The 24,635-nt window shown below is 31.7% G+C and overlaps 3 protein-coding genes across 9 annotated transcripts; 2 read left to right on the top strand and 1 right to left on the bottom strand.

The window, feature by feature from the left end:
- Positions 1-2,995: 2,995 nt before the first annotated feature.
- Positions 2,996-6,351, top strand: LOC142556219 (uncharacterized). Its single transcript, XM_075667570.1, has 3 exons — positions 2,996-4,034; positions 4,702-5,864; positions 5,952-6,351. The coding sequence occupies exons 1-2, from the start codon at positions 3,116-3,118 to the stop codon at positions 5,826-5,828; spliced, it is 2,046 nt and encodes a 681-aa protein (XP_075523685.1). The 5' UTR covers positions 2,996-3,115; the 3' UTR covers positions 5,829-5,864; positions 5,952-6,351.
- Positions 6,352-9,313: 2,962 nt separating this feature from the next.
- Positions 9,314-12,914, bottom strand: LOC142556218 (uncharacterized). Of its 7 annotated transcripts, none has more exons than XM_075667565.1 (8): positions 12,354-12,914; positions 11,741-11,818; positions 11,508-11,650; positions 11,032-11,102; positions 10,812-10,907; positions 9,983-10,075; positions 9,770-9,869; positions 9,314-9,696 (listed from the first exon to the last, which is right to left on the bottom strand). In XM_075667565.1, the coding sequence occupies exons 1-7, from the start codon at positions 12,798-12,800 to the stop codon at positions 9,787-9,789; spliced, it is 1,011 nt and encodes a 336-aa protein (XP_075523680.1). In that variant the 5' UTR covers positions 12,801-12,914; the 3' UTR covers positions 9,314-9,696; positions 9,770-9,786. The 7 variants fall into 7 exon arrangements, with proteins under 7 accessions (XP_075523680.1, XP_075523678.1, XP_075523681.1 ...); XM_075667563.1 differs by having other exon boundaries at positions 9,314-9,673; XM_075667566.1 differs by having other exon boundaries at positions 9,314-9,645.
- Positions 12,915-15,265: 2,351 nt separating this feature from the next.
- LOC142556217 (uncharacterized) lies at positions 15,266-21,555 on the top strand. Its single transcript, XM_075667562.1, has 8 exons — positions 15,266-15,634; positions 15,719-15,904; positions 17,267-17,366; positions 17,877-17,939; positions 18,562-18,673; positions 20,161-20,243; positions 20,443-20,504; positions 21,098-21,555. The coding sequence occupies exons 2-8, from the start codon at positions 15,726-15,728 to the stop codon at positions 21,246-21,248; spliced, it is 750 nt and encodes a 249-aa protein (XP_075523677.1). The 5' UTR covers positions 15,266-15,634; positions 15,719-15,725; the 3' UTR covers positions 21,249-21,555.
- Positions 21,556-24,635: the final 3,080 nt, after the last annotated feature.

Genomic DNA, 24,635 nt, shown 5'->3' with positions numbered 1-24,635 from the left:
CAGGTGTAACATAGAATAATCATTGATTTTGCTCCCGAAAATGCAAAATGAAAGTTTAGTTTAAATGAAAAGATGTTCTCGAAGTTTTATTTTATAAGATAGAGAAGAAGTACGCATATTATTCATGTATGTGTAAATATTTCTCTCTTTGATTGTGCAGCCGAATGTTTTTTATTTCTTGAAGAATGATTCCAACCAAGTTCCATATTGTTGTAAATAAATAGAGAGATATAATCCTGTTGCCGTTAATTTCTGATTGTGCATGTTATTTGAAATTTGATTAATGCACCTCCATGCATGTGCATGGATGCTCATAATTGAGAACACCTGGATTTAACGAAGACTAAATACCCACTAAATTATATTATTAATATATTTACACCGAAAATAATCCCAAATTAATACTTGGATTATTTTCGTGGAAGTGGTCTGTTTATTTTACAAAACAAGGAGTTATCATTTTATAAAAAAATCATCGATTGTGATAATTGTATAACGCAAATATTTTAAACTTTGCGATAGACAAAACGTCACGTTTCAATTGTTTACCAAATCGAGGAAATTATTGCATTTATAATCCAGGGTATGGTTAAATTTTAATGTGAATTTATTTTAATTTAATGATAATATTCGATATGCATGGTTTTCTACCATATAATATGGTGACGGTTGTAATTTAACATAGATAGAAATAATAAGAGTTCGGGCATTTGGACATTTCCCCTTTATATGTATTTAGGTTTTACGCCAGAAACACGCAATCGATTGTTTAATCTTTTGATTCAATAATTTTTAAGATCAAATGTAAATGATAAATTTTAATAAGTAATTCTTTTTCAAAACTCAACTTCATTCAAAATTAACATTACATGCATGAGAGTTTGTTCTCTTTTCAAATAATAAAAGGATCTATTTTTTTTTTTTAAAAAAAAACTCTTATCTAAAATAAAATTTGGTATTCGACTATTTGAAAACAAGTGATGAAGAGTACAATATGCCTTAAAAAAAATCAGGGATGTATATAATAATAATTATAATAATTTAATAATAATAATAATAATAATTAAGGATGTGAATTCTTCAAAGGAAGTCATACGCGGATACAATCAGTGCGTCAATCATGCCATTTAATTTCCAGAGCAATCGAGCTCGTACTAATCAATCATTCAACAATCATGAATTCAAAAATTAAGTAATAAATTAAATTAAATCAATAAAATGATTGTGTCATTCATATTCATTGAATTCAATCTTCAAGGATTCGATATTCTCATTTTATTTATTTTTTTTATTATTTATTCAACGGTTTCTTTGCAACAGCGCTGTCTAAGTTTGGAGTAATATTCAAATTATAAATATTAACATTTTTTGAAGACTTTAATAATTTTTTTCAGTAAATTAAATTTTGTCTCATAAATTTGAATTTTTAATAATAAATGTGGGTCTTTTTTTGGTAGAGCCCACACACCTCATAAATAATTTATAATTCATTAAAATTTTAATATCAAAAAATTAAAATAAAATAAATTGGTTTTTTATTATTATAATGTCAAGTATATTAATTTGTCAAAAAGTAGAAAATCATGCTAGTTAACATTCTATGAACACAAACAAATATACATAGATTTTGGGTTCAGTTTGATTCTACGAGTCATTGTTCTAAGAGTCGATTCAACGATACACAATAGATCATATATAAGACTTTAATAATTTTTTTCAGTAAATTAAATTTGAGACAATGTCCTAAATGAATGTAGGATCAAATAAATGGGATTTTAGTTATGAGCAGCAGCTCTGTTCAAAATTTCAAATGAAGTAAATAATCAAATTTACTCCGAATTTTACTTTCTAAAACTAAAAACCTCGTAACTCTAACGATGCTCTGATCTCTCTTTAGTTGCTGTTAATGAACAAAATCAAATATTCTATTAATCGTTCAGTGGGAAATATTTAAAATGTTTCAATCAGTTCTAACCACCAAAAAGATTAATTTTTTTGTAAAAAAAAATAAAATTTCAACGAGATTATATAAATGATGAATTCAGTACAAGTGTGCAATACTAACTAATTTAAATAAATAAACGACTTAATTTGTCTTGATTTTGTAGATTGAGTGTACGCCTTCCTCAGTTGTTGTATCTCAATTTTCAATCATCTAATGCCAGACGTAACTATCAAGATTATATTCACATTGTCAAATAATAAAAATAAATGTGTTTTAAAGAAAAATGAATATGTATATATATTTAAGAAAAAACCAAAAATTGAAATAACATAGGTTCGTTGACTCGCAGGTAACTGAAATTTGTGAGAGTTATAATTTGAAAATAAATTTTACCTACTTTTTTATTATACTTATTCATATATTTTTTTAGTTGAGATATTGTATTTCAATCAACATATGCAAAATACACTTGTATAAAACGATCTCATCAATCAATTGTGCGAGAAGAATATTTAAATCCGATCCGTGAAAAATATTATTTTTTAGTGAATTTTACGAATCAGATCCACCTATCTTACAAATATAGATATGTAGGACCATCTATCGGACTTAAGAGCCTATGACTCGATTAATATATATGAGTAGGTCTCTTGTGAGACGGTCTCACGAATCTTTATCTGTGAGACATATCAACCCTACCGATGATATTCACAATAAAAAGTAATACTTTTTCATGGATGACCAAAATAAGATATCCGTCTCACAAAATACGATCTGTGAGACCGTTTCATATAAGTTTTGTGTGTGTGTGTATATATATATATATAGAAAATAATATACTAAAAGCATTATCGTTGTAAATATCATGAGTACTCTTGGGTAGCAGGAGACCCATTAGCTTGTCAATCAATAAAACGAAACCTCGAAGTGGTTCGTTTATGGGCTTTAAAAAAGTGATTATTACAGCTGTTTTGAAGTGACCCAACAAATTCCTTCTTTAATTGATGTGTCCATTTATCTCCTATATATGCATATATATATACCTGGCCATACAACCAACTTCGTTCATCTCCTCCCAACTACAATTACTACGTTAGTACATGTTAATTCTGTTAGGAGGATTTTTCTAACGAAAATTGAGTGGCCTTGGTGGCATTTTCCGTTGAAAGAATGACTATTCGTGGCCGCCGCCCCGCCGCCAAGGGACGGTTCTTGCCGGAGCTCATGGTGGCTTTGGCCATGTTGGCTACTTCTAACATTGTATCAGCAGATCCTTATGCTTATTCATCTCCTCCCCCACCTTACGAGTACAAGTCGCCGCCGCCTCCATCCCCTTCTCCACCACCACCTTATGTGTATAAATCGCCCCCACCTCCCTCACCGTCACCTCCACCACCTTACGTGTACAAGTCTCCTCCACCCCCCTCACCCTCTCCCGCACCACATTATGTATACAAATCTCCCCCACCACCATCACCGTCTCCGCCTCCACCTTATGAGTACAAATCACCACCACCACCCTCGCCATCTCCTCCTCCACCTTACGTGTACAAGTCTCCTCCACCACCACCATACGAGTACAAATCACCACCACCACCCCCTTACGTTTACAAGTCTCCTCCACCACCACCATCGTCTCCCCCTCCACCCTATGAGTACAAATCACCACCACCTCCTTCACCTTCTCCACCACCACATTACGAGTATAAATCACCACCTCCACCCTCGCAATCACCACATCCATCATATCATTACAAGTCTCCACCACCACCCTATGTATACAAGTCTCCACCACCACCTTCCCCATCACCACCCCCACCATACTATTACAAATCACCACCACCTCCATCACCATCGCCGCTGCCACCATACTACTACAAATCTCCTCCGCCACCATACTATTATACTTCACCACCACCACCAGTGAAGTCGGCCCCTACTCCATATTACTATAAATCTCCACCTCCGCCTATCCCTCACCACCACCCTCACCACTCATTCGTTGTTAAGGTTGTAGGAAAAGTATATTGTTACAAGTGCTATGATTGGGCCCATCCCATAAAATCTCATGACAAGAAACATCTCAAAGGTAAACAAATCTCATTATTTATTTTTTAATTGTTTTTGTTTGTGAAAAAAAATATAAATGAGGGAACATGAGCTTGCATTTAAGATGGTTTAATTGATTATACATGCATGCAACCCAACTTTATTCATGTATGCATATTTATTCTATTTTTATTTTTTTCCAAAAAAAGTAAGCTGTAAATGATTTATTAAAACTAAAATAGAACTAAACGTATACATTATTTCAAAAATAAAACTAAATACATAGGAGTTCTTCGCATTTTTTTAACTAATAATCTGAATCTATATATGTTAATCATGGAATCACCAAATATTTGAATTGGCTGTGAAAGTGGACCCATTAATATCAGCATGTTTTTTTTTTTTTTTTTTACTTTTACTTTACTTTTCTTTTTCTTTTTCTTTTTCTTTTTCTTTTTCTTTTCTGTTTGTTTGCACTTTTGTATTTAAAATATCTAAAAATAATACTCCAATTTGAAGAAATCAATCAAAAATTTAAATGTGGAATTAGAACATTCATTATTTATTTAACAATGTCATAATATATCAAAGGAGACTGTGTATTAATCAGTGACAATTATCTGATAAATAATTAGAATCAATCTTATTCAATTTTTTTTTAAGAAATATAATTTAATCTTTTCATAACATGTTCGCACATGGTACAGGTGCAATTGTTGAGGTGACTTGCAAGGTGGGTGATAAAGAAATTGTAGCATACGGCAAGACAAAGATAAATGGGAAATATAGTATTCCAATTAAAGGATTTGAATACAAAAAATATGGAGCTAAGGCATGTAAGGCCAAGCTCCATGCACCACCTAAGGGTTCCAAATGCAACATTCCAACCAATCTTCATTGGGGAAAGAAAGGATCCAAGCTCAAACTGAAATCCAAGACTGACCATGAAGTCGTGCTATATGCTAAACCATTTGCTTATGCCCCAAAGACTCCTTATGAAAAATGTAAAAAGCCAAAGCCAAAGCCGAGCCCAACCCCGTACTATTACAAATCGCCACCCCCGCCATCACCGGTATACATTTACAAATCACCTCCACCACCACCGCCTTACGTGTACAAGTCGCCACCCCCACCATCACCAGTGTACGTGTATAAATCACCACCTCCTCCACCTTATATTTACAAGTCTCCTCCTCCGCCAAGCTACATATACAAGTCCCCACCCCCTCCACCACCCTACTATCCACCATACTACTACAAGTCCCCGCCGCCACCTTCGTCTTCTCCACCACACGATCCCTACTATTATAAATCACCGCCGCCACCATCTCCTCATCCTCCATACTACTACAAGTCTCCGCCACCACCTTCGCCATCTCCACCACCTCCTTACTATTATAAATCCCCTCCACCGCCATCGTTTTCTCCTCCTCCACCATATTACTACAAATCCCCACCACCACCATCACCATCACCTCCACCACCATACTACTACAAATCTCCTCCTCCACCATCACCATCTCCCCCTCCACCATATTACTATAAGTCCCCACCGCCACCTTCACCATCTCCACCCCCGCCCTACCATTACAAATCTCCTCCCCCACCATCTCCTTCACCACCACCACCCTACTACTACAAGTCACCACCACCACCATCGCCATCTCCTCCGCCACCCTACCACTACATCTCCCCACCACCATACCACTACATTTCTCCACCTCCACCTTCACCATCGCCTCCATACCACTATGCATCGCCTCCCCCGCCCATAAAGTCTCCTCCACCACCGGTTTATGTATATGCGTCTCCACCTCCTCCAACTCACTACTGACCACAAAAAAACCACCAAGTTTACTCAAGCAACCATGTAAGTAACATTTCTCACTTTACCGTTGCATTATGTAAAATCAACATGTTAATTAATTATATAACCTCATACTCATGTTTTTTTCAGCATTCAGTTCAAATGACGGAATAAAAGAAGGTTCGTATAAGAAAAGATTCAGGCATAAACTTTTCGGGGCCGCTAGATTTCTTTTCAATAAGGTCTTACAACCATTAGAAAGCTCAAAACTTTACGTATTTGTTCAGTTTTCATCAACTTGTTTCGCAGTTTTATTACACGTACGTGGTGCTCATGATGATATATTCAGGTGGAAAAGGTTCAGAGACAAACGATCTTCTTGCGCATCGGATATTTATCTAGTGCACTTAGTTTGAGCCTGTGATCGAAGGGCAGTAAATTTGTTTATTGTGTCGTTCCCTTGATTGAATTGCATTGATTATTCCTGTTTCTGGTTCTTTTGCTTATGTAATCTCAAAATTAAGTAATAAAAGTTTATTGTTGTCTTCAATTAATTTGATTTCAGGCCAGAAAAGATGGATTAAGGTTAGCTATGACAATTGATATTTATGTTTTAAGATATATACCCACTTGTTCTTCTTATACGCAAGTATGAATTCAACGTACCAAGAAACATGATCACGTATAAATTGAACAGCGATGAATGTGACACTCAAACACAGGATATATATGTTAACGAATACTGTTTAAATAAATAATGGTCTAAGTAATTCACTTATTAGGCTTTATTAGAAGATTTTAAACTCCAGAAATAATTAGTACGTATTGACGTCAAGATATATGATTAGACATAAAATCTTTGGATGCTTCAATTCAATCAGCCATTTGAAAATAACAAAAACTTGTGTGAGACGATCTCAAGAGTCGTCTTTTGTGTGAAAAATATCTTATTTGGATCATCCATGAAAAAATATTACTTTTTATGCTAATAGTATTACTTTTTTTATTGTGAATATCAGTATGGTTGACCTGTCTCACATATAAAGATTCGTGAGACCGTCTCACAAGATAACTATTCATCGAAAATTGGCCTATTTTTTTTGTTTTCTTGGGTGGTTGGCAGCTACCGAATCTCTGTCCATATTTTATATATATCTTCATTTTCAATATTATTATCCAGAAATTAGTGATTAGTTAGTTGTCATTCATAAAGCTGTTCCCCAGTTAAAATTATGACGGGGATTCTGCATAGAAGTTTTTTGTCAACCTTAAGAAAAACGCAATCTTGAATTTATTTCATTATAATAATTTGTAAAATATATTATTCCAACTGAGAATTATTCTGTACGCAGTTAAAAAGGGCAGCTGGTGACTTTTGTCAAAAAGTTGTTTCTTCATATACAATTTATAATTATTGCGAAAAATATTCTAAAAAATATATTAAATATCAAAGAATATTTATTTTCGCTTTTCGCTGATTTGAAGGGAAACTTTTCCGGAAGTGATTTGATTGGCTCAAGCTAGTCATTGATAAAATGATTTAATCCCAATAAAAGATAGATCTTGAATTCGAAACCCCAAACATAATATGATTTGATATACGTCCCATCAAATAACAAATCCAAAAACATATATATATATATATATATATATATATTTTAAAAAAAAAGAAAAATTCAATTCTTGGAAACTAAACGTTCTCTTAATTATATAGAAAATTTAAGGAATTTTTTATCTTATTATATTTATAATTGAGTAAAAAATATTTAGCTATATATAGATAGACAAACTAATATGAACTATTGTAAATTATTTATTTAATATATGATTTATCTAGAAATTCAGTTTTACATTTAATCTAAACTAATTTTAATTAATACTAGTTACTCTGCACACGCTATGCATGTGTATACAATTTTTTTTATCATTGTCGATAGACTAAAGTGAAATTTGACAAATTATGGAGGGACTAAATTGATATTTGAATTGTTGAAATAAAAAAATAAAAATAAAAGTGTGTTGAAATTGAAAAAAAAAAACTAAAACAAAAGTTTAATATTAATATCATATAAGGGTAAAATTGGAAGACTGTGTGTTGAAATTGAAAAAAAAAAACAAAAAACAAAAGTGTAATATTAGTATCATATAAGAGTAAAATTGGATGTCCTCTGTAGGTAGTTATTATCATGTCATCATACTTAATAATATAGTATAGATAGTATAGAAGTATAGATATGATTTATCTAGAAATTCAGTTTTACATTGAATCTAAATTAATTTTAAGTCCAACTGTTTTATCAAATTCAATTAGATAAACAATTTTATTTTAAAATTATTTTATTGATTAAATTTTTAAAAAAGATTATTTAATTTAAAGAAATTATATAATGATAAATAAGTATCATAGTCTATGTATTAAAATATTAAAATTATTAATAAATATAAATATATCTCACAAATAAATTATATACTCAAATATAACATATTTAAACATATTTATGAAAATATGATATAAAAAAAACGATTATTTTAATAATAATAATAATAATAATAATAATAATAATAATAATAATAATAATAATTCATTCTTTAAAATTTTGATATACAAAAAAATATATGATTTTTTTTTAAAAAATCATTTTTTTAATTAATAACAGTTCCACTCATTTCATATAAAAAAAATTCAATTTAACAAAAAAATGTTGATATCCTAGTTTGAACGTTATCTCAGATGATCTAAATATTTTTTACATAATAATTTTTTGTAATAATATTTAAAATTTAAATATATTCATTATTATCATAACAATTTAAAATAATTACTCAAATGCTAATATTTATTAATATTAATAATTAATTACAAAAAGTGATTCTAGTTTTAAAAAGATAAAACTTGCACAAATTTAACAGTGGAAAGCTATGCAATTCACAATTAAAGTAAAAAAAATTAATTAAAGTTGGATAATCTTTTTATGGATAATATTATATTATAATGATATTTCGTGTCATCTTTACGTGTATTTTTATTTTTAATTGGAACTAGACTTATTTTTTAATCTCTACATAGAATCACAAAATTTGCTTTATTGATGCACACTACTTTAAGAAATAGTGGAAATTAAGAAACAGAGAGCATCTTAACAATTAACTTTGGGCTTTTTATTTTTATACGTTAAAAATACATTTAAAAATATCAATCTTTTAAATATTATGAAAACCGTTAAAATATAATTAACTTTGGCCTTTTTTTCCTCCCACTTGTTTTCATAAAATTTGGTTCGAACTCGAGCTAATGGAGTAAGGAGCTAAATTCTTGTGTGCTATTTATAGGATCTGTATGTCATTTTCAGTGTCAACCTGTAAAGAAAGTCGACCAAACCATAATTTTATCGGTGTGTGAGAGAAAATTTGTACCGAAGCAACCGTGCATGTGTACATCAAAGTATCAAGCCTGCTGGTGTATCAAACCATAATTTTCAAGTTAGACTTGTATAATATACTATTGCAATATGTTCAATCAAGTAGTAAATTTCGAACACCAACTCCATAAAATTGCATATCAAGTGACTTAATCTCGAGCTCAACAAGCTCGCTTTCTTTTAGCATCAATCAAGCTGGAGGTTGAGATTTACGACGATGCCTACTTCCATCAAATTTTATTTAAAAGGTAATCAATTTGTCAGTTGACTCAAACTCTACAACAAAGTTACGACCACCAAGATAAAACTAATTACATTTCGCTTATAGAACCTTCTATGACGTTTTATGATGCAATGTTGCTCCAGTGTTTCAATACTGTGCAATATGTGTTATACATCTCTGTGTCACTTGTCTGCTCATGACACTGGCACAAGAAGCAGCCTTTTAAGATTCTGTAATAGAAATTAACAAGAGACTGTTTCTATGTTGGGAGCATGGAGATGTTACACTTATATGGAATCTGAAGTGGCAAAATTATTCCAGCTTACCATACCAGCAGGAGGAATCAGCATAAGAAGACTTGAAATTTAGGCACGTCGGTTCCAACGTTGAGATAGTTAACATCAACCACAACTTCCCCAAAATCATCTACCACAAAATATAAAACATATATATTATGCCGTTTTTTAATTAATTTCAAGAAATGGTGAGGAGGTGATGAACGTTTGTATAGTTTCACAGAACCACTAAATTAAAGCTACCTTCATAGAGTGTCCTAGCAATTTGAACATAATCGGGTATGAGATCTTGGTATATGATTCCCTCAGGATGTGCATCTAATACAACTAGGACTCCTTCAATGAGAATATATGAAAAAAAGGAGTATATGAGATGGCTAAGATATTTCTAAATTCTAATTCAGCCGATTATTTAAATTTAAAGTAGATATAAGATAATGTTTTCAGTAAGTTTCCTTTCACAACAGAATCCAGAGTCCAGACACCCAACACAAAAGTAATAATTCCAGTTAGGGTTAGTTTGATAAAAAAAAAAGTGCTTGGCTTTAAAAAAACAAGTTTTAAGCAAAATTTTCGAGTGTGTTTATTTTAATACATAATTAATTTGGATAAAATAGTGGAAATAGTTATTTATATTTTAAAAAGAGACGAAATTTAAACTCTAATAGCCACATTTTATGGCTTCTTTTTAAAAGAGTAGTCTTGTGATACGGAGATGAGTCATCCCGATTCATATATACAATGAAAAGTAATATTTTTGACACAAAAAATAATGTTTTTTCATGGGTCGGATCGGGTCGGGTCGAGTTAGAGATCCGTCTCACAAAACTGACATGTGAGACGGCCTTATACTAGTTTTTTTTTTTAAATAACCTTCTTTATCCTCAACAAAAATGTTTTGCAGTAGCATGAATTATGAACCAGAATCATTGCGTGTTTACCGTACAAAAACACCATTTTAAAGAATAAATATCTAATCAATGTTAATACTTGGTCAAAAAAATAAAATAAAATAAATAAAAGCATCTGCTAATTGAATATTTTTTGCAAAATAACAAACAAGGAGTGATACCTGGTGCCAGCCATGCTTTTGTGGAATTACTTGGCAATGGAGCCAGCCACAAAATATTTCTTAGATTCATTGAATCATCATAAGCAACATGAGACCCTGAGAATGCTCACTATCACAGTTAGCAGAATCAAATATTCTTCCTCAAATTCCACAGCATCGTCCTTTTTTATGTTTTATTTATTTATAAATTTTAAAGAATTTTAATTTCACCCAAACTTACCAACTTGGCAATAGCCCATATTGAATGGAAAAACTTCTTTGTCATATGCAGGATATTCTCTTGCATGAAATCTGCAAATATTTGCATTTAGGACCAGCGAATAAGCCACTAATTAAACCATATTCATGCATCCAATTTTTATAAGCATGACATCGTATCTTGCTTTGATATTATATTATTAATATCATGTAACGTGAATTTCAGCTAAGTAACACTTGCGATTTTCTTAGAAGTCCAAATACAGGCTACAACCCTTGTGTCGGTATTTCTTTGTGAGCCTTCTTAAGTATTTCCAAAACCAAAACAATAATCTATTACGATTTCCGTCCCATCCGTGGGCACGATCACCAAAGATAATTCCAACTTGAGCAAACAAGAATGATACCACTGAAATTCTGAAATGTTTGGTTCTCAACCATCAAGATCGCGAGTTCACAGATTGCAAAATATATATATTGTTCTATGTGCCAACTTACAGTATACCAAGCCTTCCAGAATCTGCAGCTAGGAAAAGGTGACCATGGAACAAGTCATAGCGACTCAAAGAAACATTCAGCCCTACGCTAGGACCCCGCTCGACAATAATTTTGAACAAAAATTCAATGTAAGAATTCAACTCCTACAAAACAAAATAACACACTACATTAACAAAGAAAAATGCAAAACAAGATTTTAAATGACAAAAAGCTATCAACACAATATTGCATACTTCGTTTATAAAATGTCTCCCGTAAGGAGTTCTGGTAAGTTCACACCGATCTTCATTCGATCCTTCAACATCAGGAACCTGTACCAATTAAACAATAATCCCTCTTATGGAGTTTTGTTCCAATTTTTATTAACATTCACACTTTGAAAGTAGCAGAACAGATCAATTAACAATGGGCCCTTTAAATTGCACTGCCACCTGCAAATTTCCTAAAAATATAGAAGTTCACCCGCTAATTTCAGTTGTTATATACTCCTTAAGGCACCTTGAATACCTCATATGAAAGGTTTCAATAGCAAGATTCACCTATCATAAATGCACGATAATTTTAAGAACGCACACGATGTACCTCCCAAATTGCACCCATCATACATACTTTAAAGGAGGATAGAGGAGGAAACGAAAGGTTTGTGTGTAAATCAATGAGCGAACAATACAAGTTAACACTTACCGGGGAAAAAATATCACCGTCTCTGCTACATAAGTCAAGAAATTATCGTGTCAAATGGTAAACATTTTCAATGGTGCTTGAATGAAATGTATGTATGCACAGCTAAAATCGCAACCTTTAAGCACTAGTCTATGTTTAATGAGCAAAAAAAGGAGCACTGACAGGAAGAATGGTTGGATCCAGAGCTCGTTGAATAGCCCCCGGGTCTGCGCCAGAGTCAACGGCGAGCCTAGCAAGCTCCAATACCGGCTCCGGCGGCGACAAAATCAGATAATCGATATCCTCTTCGCTCCGATTCGACGAAAAAATTGTCTTTGAACTCAGCGATCGCCTAGTTGATAGTGTTTCATTATAGGGAGGAAATGGCGCAAGGAATTTGAAGCATGACCAAATGTCTTGTGCAACCTGTGTGTTGACGGAATGAGACTTCTGCGGTGTGCTCAGTAGAGAAAGCAAGTCCGACACAGTGGCTTTGGGCTTAGATGGCGGAGAGAGAGCGTCAATATTAACGAGATTGAGACGGGTTTTGGTGAAGGTGGCGGCGGCGCCGGCGAGGGAGAGGGAGAAGATGAAGGCAAATCTGAGTGGGAGATACGTTGAGCTACTCATTTTCCGAACCTCGGCGCCGTCACCGTTTCATCCCTTCCTCATCGTGGCTGCAGCCATATCCGTTGCCACCTCTCGGTTCCGCCGTAAATATTTTATATTATTAAATAAAATTTTTTCTCTTTCAAAAATTAACATTTAGAAATATTACGGATTCTTTCGAAATATGAACTTGAAATTGGATTTAAAATTAGATTTGAAAATTCAAATATTTTAAATTTTATTTGGTGTTTGTTTAAAATTTAAAAATGATATTTACAAATCTGTTTGGAGAAAAAAAAGATTTGAATTTGAAATTTTAAAATTTTACTAAGTTATCATTAGAAATTATCTAAACATAAATAAAATATGATGAGATTTGGATAAAAAAGTAATTGTATGTTTTTAACATTCAAATTCCACCAAATTTTATCAAATTTGATGTGATTTGGATATACTCATTGAAATCTCATGAAATCCCAAAAATTCTAAACAAATCCGAATTCTTTTTTTGAATCACGCTCCCAAACAGTAAAAATAGGATTTTAAAATCCAAATCCAATGAAATACTCACAAATCCTGGTTGCCAAACACACTGTTAATATATGCGCGGATTTGAAATCTGATCCTCCCAACTTACGTATTACTTTGAGGTAATTACCTAAGAATATCATCTTATTTTTTCAATATTATAAGAAATATATTTAGAAAGAAGATAATATTTATTTTTAAAGATAGAGGATGATATTTAAGAAAGTTAAAAATGTAATTTATTAAATATATAATCAATAAATCTTTTAATTTTTTTATTCACATTGACAGGTGACTGAGAAGTCCGATATATCGTCGTACGACTCATCCCATCAATAAAAGCAGAATAACTTGAGATAACATCCAAAAAAATTAATTGATAGTATATATCGGTGTATCAACACATGCATGTATGTTATATATATGTATATATATATATTAAGTGTAACAATTTTTTATTTTATAAAATTTTGGATATATTAATAATTATAATAATTTGGATCAAAATAAAATATTAGAAGATTCAAGAATTTGGATGAGTTGATCAAAGACATAATAAATATTAAAGGTCAGTCAATGTATTGATACAACGATATTTATAACAATTATATCGTGAAATTTTGTTACTATATCGCGATATTTTGTATCGTGAGATTTTACAAATTGAACGTTTGTATTGATTTTTTTATGTTGTATAAATTGATGTACAACTATGGATGTACACTTAAAAAAATGCGGTGACTTGATAATTATAAAATAATGGATAAGTGATGGACATAAGTTCGGAGAGAGGTAAAGGAAAATGAAGATCTGAGGATATTTTTATAAAATTAATTAAGATTTCACTAAATTGATAGCAAATTAGTTAATCAATCAAGGGGCTTTTTAATTAAATATATGTGTATATATATCTTGTCTCCAATATGGTGTATATGATATTTAAATGTAGCCAGCTCCAACTTTGTTGGTTAATGGTCATAGTGACTAGTGGTACGCATTCTAACTCCAAGATCTGTCCACATGTGTTTGGATTTAGAGTCAACTTCGTTTATATCTATTTACTATTTATTAGCTCGTGATGTGTGTATACATATTAATTTTTCGAAATTAAATGATGTTTTTTTAAAATTTATAGATATCATGTCAAAATAGTAAATTTTAGAAATAGCTTTTACAATATTTTTTTTATTTGAGGCGATATGATCGTTCAAAAATTAAAAAATATACATAAAGATAGGAGAATATTATATATATATATGTATATGTATGTATGTATGTAATCATAGTCGCATGATTGTCCACATCATTAGTGGTACTGTAAATTTGAACTTTACCACCCAAATATGAAATATATATTTTTTCTTTTTTTAAAAAAAAAATTTAACATGGCACCGTAATTGGAAGTCTAAAGCATAAAATTTTTGGCAAAAATTTGTGTGAGACGATTTCACGGATCGTATTTTGTGAGACAGATCTTTTATTTGGATCATTCATGAAATAATATTACTTTTTATGCTAAGAGTATTACTTTTTATTATGAATATCGATAGGATTGACCCGTCTCACGGATAAAGATTTGTGAGACCGTCTATTTTAAAACTTTATGCCAGCCAATGACTAAATAACACTGCTCGTTATTTACCTATATGATACACGACACATCCCAATATATCCCATTAAATATTATTTTGAACTTTTAATTAAATTATTTATATTTCTATAAAATATGTACATCCAAAAGCAAAAAGAACAAAACTTTCTTTTGGAAAGTAAAAGTCAGCGCCCACTCCCCCACACACAGATCCAGCACAATCTAAAGATATATTTTATCTTTATTTATTTAAAAAAACAAAAATTGTATATATTGCAAACATATAATTTTTTAATTGGATATATATAACTCAAAGAATCCAGATCCATTAGCCCTGAGTTTATCAATTAATAAATAAATTTGTGGATGGGATAACGAGCTAAAATTGCACAATCTTCCCCAAAAATCCCACACACAGATACGAGCTGTTTCTGCAGTGTCGAATCGCATTTGGAAAATAACAAAATCTCAGGTCCCATTTTCACACACGCATGCAACCAAAATATATAAATAGCCACGCCAAAAATTGCCTCCATTCGCATACTACACACTCGCTAATCGCACTTTGAGATTCCCTCTTGCTTTTTTTGGCCCTTCATACTCTTAAAGCCTTCGATTCAGTAGCTTAGAGCCCTCCTCAAACTGAGAAGAATAATCTTTTTGCTCAACTATTATTCCAATCCAGGCGATCCTCAATTCTTGTTTTCTTGGTGAAAGGATTCTTCATTTTTCTTCGGTATGTCTTGATATTTCCTCTTTTGTTGGGATTTTCTATCTTGGTTCTTGAGATTTTTTCTTTTTGGTTTGTTCGTGTGTATAGTTGTTTGATGGCTAGCTCAACTGGGGGGTTTAAAGAAGCGACACAACAAGGGCATAGCTCCGTTTCTTCATACAATGGAGGCTCGGTTAGTGGGGAGTGGGGTGTGCCAACTTTTCAGCATCAACAGACAATTTCTATGGAGTGGACTCCTGAGGAACAGACTATGTTGGAGGAAGGTTTGGCCAAGTGAGATAATCTGAATCTTTATTTCTTGATTTTTATTTGGAAGTTTGCTATTCGATTAAAGAGATTTGCTGTTGGATTTCTTAAGTTCTTGATTTTTATTTGGAAGTTTGCTATTCGATTAAAGAGATTTGCTGTTGGATTTCTTAAGTTCTTGATTTTCATTTGGAAGTTTGCTATTCGATTAAAGAGATTTGCTGTTGGATTTCTTAAGTTCTTGATGATGATGCAGTTTGTTGAGATTTGTGATTTGTTTGATTCTATCTGTCTCTTACTTAATTCTCGTGGTGTATATTGATTTGCATGCGAAGACTTTATAATGAAATTTATTATATGGTTTAGGATTTATTCGGGGATTTTCTTGCTTTTATCGGAACGAGTAATGGGATTTGTGTGACAGATTTTAGATCATTTATTGCGAGGGATTTCCGGATATGGTAGATAATTTTTATGTTTTTATTTCTTTGGTTTTTTTTGAGGTATTGGTTTCGTAGTTGCTAAGTTCCCCTTTTTTTCTTTTCCTGCTTTACATGTCAAGAAAGTGTGATGGGGTAATCATTAAACTGGCTTTCTCACCACTAACCACATCAACTGTAGTTATCGGTCGCATCTTGAAAAAAAAAATATTTACAATTTCTTTTTAGATTTGGATCTATTGATGCAGATAAAGTTGCTTTTCTTCTGAGAATACTCTTTTCTTTTTCTTTCATCGTAATTTAACATTTAACGTAAGAAGAGGAGGGGATTAGAGTGAGACCAGGACAATTTCATTCAAACTTAGATGTATGAATATGCAGAAATGAACTATTTAGGCAGTGTAATTTGGGGCTGGACCTTGTGCTTAAGAATGGTATCCTTGGTTATTAGTGAATTGGAAATTACTGATGGGGTTTTCAAGAGTTCATACAATACAAACATTCACCCATCATAGTATTCTTTATTTTGCATTATAAGAGAAATTATTGCTGCGATATGAAGTGTTATGTTTGAAATAGACTGTTAACAAAAGAACAAAAATTAGGGTAGTAATTTGTAAGAATGACGGTTTGAATATCATATATCCAAGATATGTGACAGGGAAATGAGAAAAGTGTTCAAAGATGACCATTCCATCACTTGAAAAAACATAGTGAAGTATAATTTGCATCTAAAAAAGTTATAGATGAAACGTGAAGTAATTTTTCAGCTTTTCAATGCTTTTGCCGATAATCTTTAGTATTTAGCGTTTTTGTCTCTCACTATCAAGCCTTCAAACTGTCCGAGTCTTGGTCAAGAGCAATAATTTTTCATGAGAATTATCATGATACAATTGACAAAGGCAATTATTTTCCTGATTTTTTTCATATTACAACATATACATTGCAGATATGCCTCCGAGTCAAACATTATCCAGTATGCAAAGATCGCTGTGCAGCTAAATAACAAGACGGTTCGTGATGTTGCATTGCGCTGCAGATGGATGACGGTGAATTTTCCATCCTTCTAAATTCTAGAGCTAGACTTATTTGAGTTCAACCGTGGTTGTGCTCTCTTATGCTAAACATGAGCGTAGAAATGCGTAATTATGTCATCCAATGGCCAATTTATGCCCGAGTTTTGAAAATATGGGATATGGGATCCTCGCCCTTGTTATTTTTTGGGTTTCATTCTATTGACTGACAAGATTCATATACCAAATGCTATTCATTTATATCTTTTTTCCTGAAAATTTTTGAGTTTCTTTGTTTGATGGGTGAAATAGTGATTTAGTTTTGTATGGTTTAATTTCTAAGAACATTTGGATGGTTGTGCTTTTTATGTGTTTGTTGTTACGATTCGTTGGAAAGATTGAGATGAAGTTCAAGCTCAACCCCACACTCCTGAGACAATGTGTACTTAACAACTTTAAGTTGGTTTTACGTATTTATTAATAGATTAACACAAATTTGACAATATCATTATATACTTGTCTTGAGTGATCTATTCATGCCTTCAGAAGAAAGAAATCACCAGGAGAAGGAAAGATGATTTCAATGTAAGGAAAAGTAAAGAAAGAAAGGTTTGTGCTTTTTCTTTAGTTAATTATTGAATACCAGTATGTTAGTCTAGACAAGCATTGCATGTAAATTTGTTACAGCTTATTATAGAAAATAGTTAATGCCCTCAGTGCGCCATTAGAAATTCGATGGAAACATTAATATGTCAAGTGTAAATGTTTAAGCCTACTATTTGCATCTCAAATTTCCCCTGGAGACATTGCGCTGATAAAATTTGTGTTTCCTTCTTGTGATACAAATAAACATTCACTTTCTAGCTGCAGAGCAGTATTATTCCTATAGGTCCGATCTGTAACATCCCATACTTACAGTTTGAATTTAGGAAAACATTCGTAAACTTTTCTTACAGTATCCGTGAATGTTTTGGCCCTCATTTAAGGATTTAGTAGATTGATATGATATTTACAGAAATTTGTCCTAAGTTATGAATAATTCCAATCACCAATTACGGTCTGGCTAATCTTACAATCTTTAATTTGTTTCCCCCAATTACCCTTGTCTTTGTCATTGTGGACTCTTCAATCAATTCTTATATAATCCATGGGTTTAATCATGCCTATTTCAGTGGATCTCTTACATAGACTTCAGAAGCTCAAGGAAATTGTTATATATTTTTTTTCCCAGGAAAAGGTTGTTGATTCTTCAGCAAAGCCTTCTCGCTTCGCCATCCAGTCGGGTTTTTCTCACGCTTCAGGAATGGCTTCTGATAGCTATGATAATGGCATATCATACAATGGTAGGAACATTTTTTTATCAAAACATTGTGGATGTTAGAAGTGTATAAATCATAAGATGTGCCATATCAAGTAGTTGCAACTTGCAAGGACTATACACAATAGGCATATTTTGTGCCTTTGGCCGGATCTCTCGTTTCCTGCAGCATTTTAGATGCTTTTGCTATTATTATGAATTAAGAAAGAATGTTTTAAATGAAACGGCCACAAGTTTGTGAACTAATATTTTTTGCACTTGTGTTTATGGAAAAAGAATGAAAACTTAAGGTATAGTTTTTACATACACCACGTGTTTGCAGTACAGATATTCAAGAAGATTAAACAACTTTTTAAAGTTGATGGGTCTTACTGATCAATGTCGAAATATAGTGCAATATTTAAAATTAATTGCCGAGACCAAATGGATTTGAGATGAGACTGGCTCAGTCGATATTGACAAGAGTTTTAGGAAATAGGCTTGATCTTATAAAATTTTATCCAACAAGCTAAAACTGTATTATGCCTTGAATGACTGGGGGGAAGTGTTGATTTGAGCTGAATTAGTGCCACAAAAGGAACTTAAAAGATTACCACAAAGTGCAAATATTATAGAAGAGTATTAGAGGCTTTTGCTATTTAATGATAAGAAAGCAAGACGTTTTCAATAGATATCCAACATATATACTTGTATTCTATTTCCAATGTTTAGTAGAAGTTGTTCTAATTAGTTACCATGGTATTGGTTGCTGACTATATGGTTTGCCGGGGTTTGGAGTAGTTCCTAGAAGAAATGAAGTCGTGGCTGACTTCTGATGTGAAATCAATATTAATGTTCATAAAAGCTGAACTTTTGTACAATCAAAGGTCTGAAAGCTTCAAAAAACATGCCATGCTTATTGGAATAGAAAACCGTGAAGTCAATTTCGAGAGATCATCATGAAGGAATTTAAGTGAGGTACCAATGTGCATTGTAGAGAATTTGCATTTCTTTAAATGAATATAGAAAATCTTTTCATTTTAATGTTACATTGATGTAGGACTAAATCAATAGATGCAGTTATTTCTCGGTTTTCCCCAGTTGTAGATTAGAATAAGCTTCCTGTTCATCACCCATGGATGCTGAATAGTAGCAAGCAGAATTGATCAGAATCTGTTGAATTCAAACATAAGTTTATTTTGTACTAATTCAGATTTATTCTCTCTTTTTTTCCACGACAAAAAATTCCAAATAAACTCTAACGAGTTATGCATGTGTTGTTGAAGCCGCAACTACCGCAGAGTCATTTTTTCTAATACATGTAGAAATCATTCTTCTTAATTTGAGGTCAGAGAAGAGATTTAATGCTAGTGTCTAGACTGATGCTGCAGCACTCTTTTCTTTTAAGAGCACAAGAAAACTTGCTACTTGAAAACATTTAACTTTGCATATATATTAGAATATCAATATTGGACATTGTTTACATCGAAATTAACCTCTCAGCTTCTTTAGGCATTGATGATTTATATGCAGATGTCACCGGTGTCACTCAACGGCTTATTCAGCAAAATTCTTGGGCCTTTAAACAGATATCTTCGAATCTTTCTGCTCATCAGGTCAAGTATAGCATTTTGGAAAAGTAGTTGAGAACATTTTTACCTGCCAATATGCATTTTACGGGGCATTCATTCATCTCCTAGCATGATATTTTCGTTCTGTGTATGTTATATTTGCAACATAACGCAGATAGAATTATTAGAAGTGAAAAGGTGCTTCTTCCGAGAAAAAGATGATGCAATTTCTCTTGTTTTTCAGATACATGAAAACATTGGACTTCTGAATCAAGCGCGAGAAAACCTTTACAAAATATCGAACAAGTACGTAATCAGTTGATTCCTGGTGCTGTATTTTTGTTTTGTTTTACAAGTATGCTGCGACTTTTAGTGACTCACGAGTTATCTTGAAGATGTCGCCGTCAAGTCTACTATAACACAAATATTACTGAAGTTAACAGTGTGTATCACGTAGGAAGCACAGGCTTAGATGATGGAGATTATTAAAATAATGTCCTCGGAGAAAGTCATCTCGAGTTGTTTGATATTATATGATTATCCAGGAATTTTCTCCTTTCAACTTTAGAAAATGAAATTGGGTTTGGTGCATGGAACACCTCGCCTCATGATATCAGAAATGTTATGAGGACGAATGATTAGTTCCAGGTGCCACTTCTTGGATTCTATTTAGTGCTACAAGTTAGGAGCATAAGAATCCCGTCGAAACGAGTGTTAAAAGATCAAATTTAGACCTTTTTTACTGGGTTTTGGAGCTACTTTAACGTTCAACGAGTTTGTTGGGTGTTAAATAATCTATTTATACATAGTTTTTAGCATTGATTTCTTTTTCTCTTTTGTTGTATCGTTAGCTATTTATTCCTTCATGTTGGTTCTTATTGATAATCTGAAATGTCCAGCTTGAACGTCATGGACCCGACGATGAAGAAGATGCCTCCGCTCCCTAAAGTGAACGAAGAGTTAGCCAGTACCATTCTTCCACCCTCGACTTTCACCATTCGTCGATCCCCATTCATTGATCCAGCGGCCATTGAATCCGCCCTGGGATAATCGTTTGGAGTTATCGAACAGGAGTCGAACTGTTTCAGCAAAGGGAAAAGTCTCCGCATGTCGTGATTTTGAACCTCATCCCTTGTTTGTCCATTGCTGGAGGGTAATATTCTATAAATTTTGCGCTTTTGGTTATTAAGAGGAGATACATGTGGTTACCTTAGATTAGTGTAATAAGACACCAAGGTCGTATGAATTGTAAAGGATTCTAGAAGATTCATTTTGTATCATTAACTTTTACAAGAACAAATTAGAGGTTAATGGTCGAGTACAAAGATTTTTCAGTATATTGAATTTTTTTTCCTAAGCAATTACACTGCTATGGCTGTTTTTAATAAAGTGCGCAATAATCGAAACTATTTTTTCCCCAAAGAAACTGACAAGGTTAAAAAAATCAAGGTGAAAATTTTGCAACTGGTCTTAAACGATCATTATTTTGGCAATCTTGACAAAAGTAGATGATCTTGATAAGCAGAAACTCTAAGAAATTTAAATTTTGCACATAAAACATTACAAATATCAGTTAGCTGCGAGGGTAGGTGGTAGTCACGGGACATTACAGTATAGGTTCGATTATGCATTAGTTCCCGAGAGTGTATATACAGCAACTGCAAAAATCCGATGCTTCATCCAACAGTTTCTTCATCCTGCAAGGTGTTGAGGACATATTAAAAGACCCTCACCAGCTACACATGAATAGTATTGCAAAATATGAATTCGGTTATGCCAACATAATAATTACTCAATGTGATTGTGTTTACCAAATTTCATGTTAAAAATAAGTAGATCAGAAGACTACAAGCACATAAATGATCACATTTTGACTCCTTTTGGCTTTTTCACATCACCGTGTTTTGGCCGTACAAAAGCCATATTGAAATAAATGTGACCTGATGAATTGATGTCACAAGAACACATGCTAAGCAAATGGAGGAAAAGAAAAGACGACCGATCTAGATTGCTCAATGTTCGACACGATTTTCACAACATGCTCGAATCAACCTGATTTCTAGATGGTAAAAATGAGTCATATATGATTGGAAAAACATTTATAAGCAAATTTCTGCTTTAGTTTGGTTTATATTTTATGAAGGGTGATAGATAGCTCATATAACTACAGCATTTACCAGAAACATTATGTAGTTAGCAAAGGAGGCTAATTTGATAAAAGATGATGCATATAACTAATTGATAACCCTATCTACTCCTATACTGAATTGTTTTTTAACAGATTAAATTGTTTGTTGGGTTTGAATAGTTTCAGTTAATATTTGCAAGTTATCGGGCATCGGCTATGATATAAGGGGCCTGTGCATAGGCGGAGATAATTGCACCTCTTTGAATATGATAAATTGGGTCGTCGGTAGAATAAAACACAATCAGGTTCTTGAAGATTTGAGGAACGGAAGTGAGAGAAGAAGCAATAATTTCAGGCTCAGTTGCCGGTAGCTGGTTTCAAATGGTCAATGTCTATATATACATATACATATACAAGGAATGATCACGTGCGATATCGCACGTGGTGATTAATAATGAAAAATATAATAACGAGATTTAGATAATTTTTAAAATCATTGGAATAACATCTTGTTTATGAGTATTTATTAATCTAAATATATCAAAATACAATAAATAAAAATACACCATGACGATAAATCAAATATATTCACTTATTTATATAACATTTTTCAATTTACATGATTATAACATAATGACAGCTATCTCAAATTAACAAAGATATTTTTCATCCAAATATCATTCACAATAAAAAACAATATAAATAAAATTAAGAGAATAGTAAATTTTACTAAAACCAAAATCACAATGTATTTAAATGGAGTGCATATAGTGATTGTCAATTAAATTATCTTAATTAACTAAATTATCACAATGATGTTAAAATAAAACTCATAAACTTGTTATTAAGTTAAATATCAATTGTGTTTTTGCTAACTTTTAACTCATTGCGAATTTTGTTCAACTTTTTCCTTTTATAGAATAGATATTACAAATCAACTCAAATATTTTAAACGGTATTGTAGCTCAATCGTCATGATTCGATCGATGTATCCAACAAGGACAATTATTGCATTCCAACAATATCAATAATTACACTAATTGCAATCTATGAGAATCGATCTCATGACTTTGACTCTTATATATACCAATTGTAAGATCATACATTTGTCGATTTACCAAAAGTTATAACCGAGGTAACGATGCAACATTAACTAAAATCTTTTAAAATCATAAAACAACTCAAACGTCACATTTGGATTGTTATATCTTACATAAACAATTATTGCACCTAACAAATATGATATAGTTGTTATTTTACATTTTAGAAATCATTTTTCTAAATCAAATTTATTCTCACTAATCAAATAGTTTCATCGAACACAAAGTAATTTTAATTGCTAATAATAATTTAAACACAAATATTAATTGTTAGGATGACCACTCTATGTCATCACCTATGCTTCATTAAGTTGCAATCATAGTAATAATGCACAATGAATTGGTAAACATAACTTAGTTAATTTAATATGTGAGTAATATTAAATAACAATTTTGTTATTTTGAAATGTGAAAAATAGTTTTTATGTATATAAATTCATCATATATAATGATAAATTAATTAATATGAGAAAAGAGAAAAAATTATTTTTTTATGTATGTAATTTCATCATATATAATTAGAAATTAATTAATAGGTTGAAAAGAACAAACAAAATAACAAATCAATATATTATATACAATGATTTCGTAATAGAATAATGCTAATATAACCATACTTTGTATTATGTTTAGAACGCAATTGAAAATTAATAACAAAAATATATAATAATAGAAACTTTTAATTTTAAAAACATTATTATCTAAAATATTATCATAATACATAATGAATCATAAATGAAATCACTAAATTATTGAGTAACTATTTATTTAATCATTACTTAAATCAATTATAAAAGAAAAGAAAAGATAAGATATAAATATTAAATATTCATTAGCAACTATGAAGAAATATACTAATTTTAGTGACAAATTTTAGTTAGCAACAAAAAAAAATTATAGATAAATTGATAAATTCAATATGCATTAATATCCAAAGGCATTTAAGATAGACAATAAATTATAAAAGAATGCATCAAAAAAATTATTGATTTAATTTGCTACATTAAATGAATAAGGGTATATTGAAAAATTCACAATTAAAAGTCATATATTTATATGTATGTTAGATATATATATATATATATATATATAAATAAAAGAAGGCAGTTAACTTATATGGGTCTGAAATGCTGTCAGGGAGGCCACATTTAAAAATTCTTGGTGCGAGAGTGAGCTAAGAAAGATTTAAGATCGCAAATACAATTTCGT

Source organism: Primulina tabacum, chromosome 9 (genome assembly GCF_025594145.1).
Source record: "Primulina tabacum isolate GXHZ01 chromosome 9, ASM2559414v2, whole genome shotgun sequence".
NCBI classification, from domain to species: Eukaryota; Viridiplantae; Streptophyta; class Magnoliopsida; order Lamiales; family Gesneriaceae; genus Primulina; species Primulina tabacum.
Note: the sequence above shows the minus strand (reverse complement) of the source record. Positions and strands in the feature narration are given on the sequence as shown.

Coding starts and splice junctions, on each gene's coding strand:
- LOC142556219 (XM_075667570.1), top strand. CDS start 3,116: ATGACTATTCGTGGCCGCCGCCCCGCCGCCAAGGGACGGTTCTTGCCG. Junction 4,035..4,701: donor TGACAAGAAACATCTCAAAG/GTAAACAAATCT, acceptor CACATGGTACAG/GTGCAATTGTTGAGGTGACT.
- LOC142556218 (XM_075667565.1), bottom strand. CDS start 12,800: ATGAGTAGCTCAACGTATCTCCCACTCAGATTTGCCTTCATCTTCTCC. Junction 11,819..12,353: donor TGGATCCAACCATTCTTCCT/GTCAGTGCTCCT, acceptor TAATTGGTACAG/GTTCCTGATGTTGAAGGATC. Junction 10,076..10,811: donor AAAAGCATGGCTGGCACCAG/GTATCACTCCTT, acceptor TTCTCATTGAAG/GAGTCCTAGTTGTATTAGAT.
- LOC142556217 (XM_075667562.1), top strand. CDS start 15,726: ATGGCTAGCTCAACTGGGGGGTTTAAAGAAGCGACACAACAAGGGCAT. Junction 17,940..18,561: donor GGAAAAGTAAAGAAAGAAAG/GTTTGTGCTTTT, acceptor TTTTTTTCCCAG/GAAAAGGTTGTTGATTCTTC. Junction 20,244..20,442: donor CGAATCTTTCTGCTCATCAG/GTCAAGTATAGC, acceptor CTTGTTTTTCAG/ATACATGAAAACATTGGACT.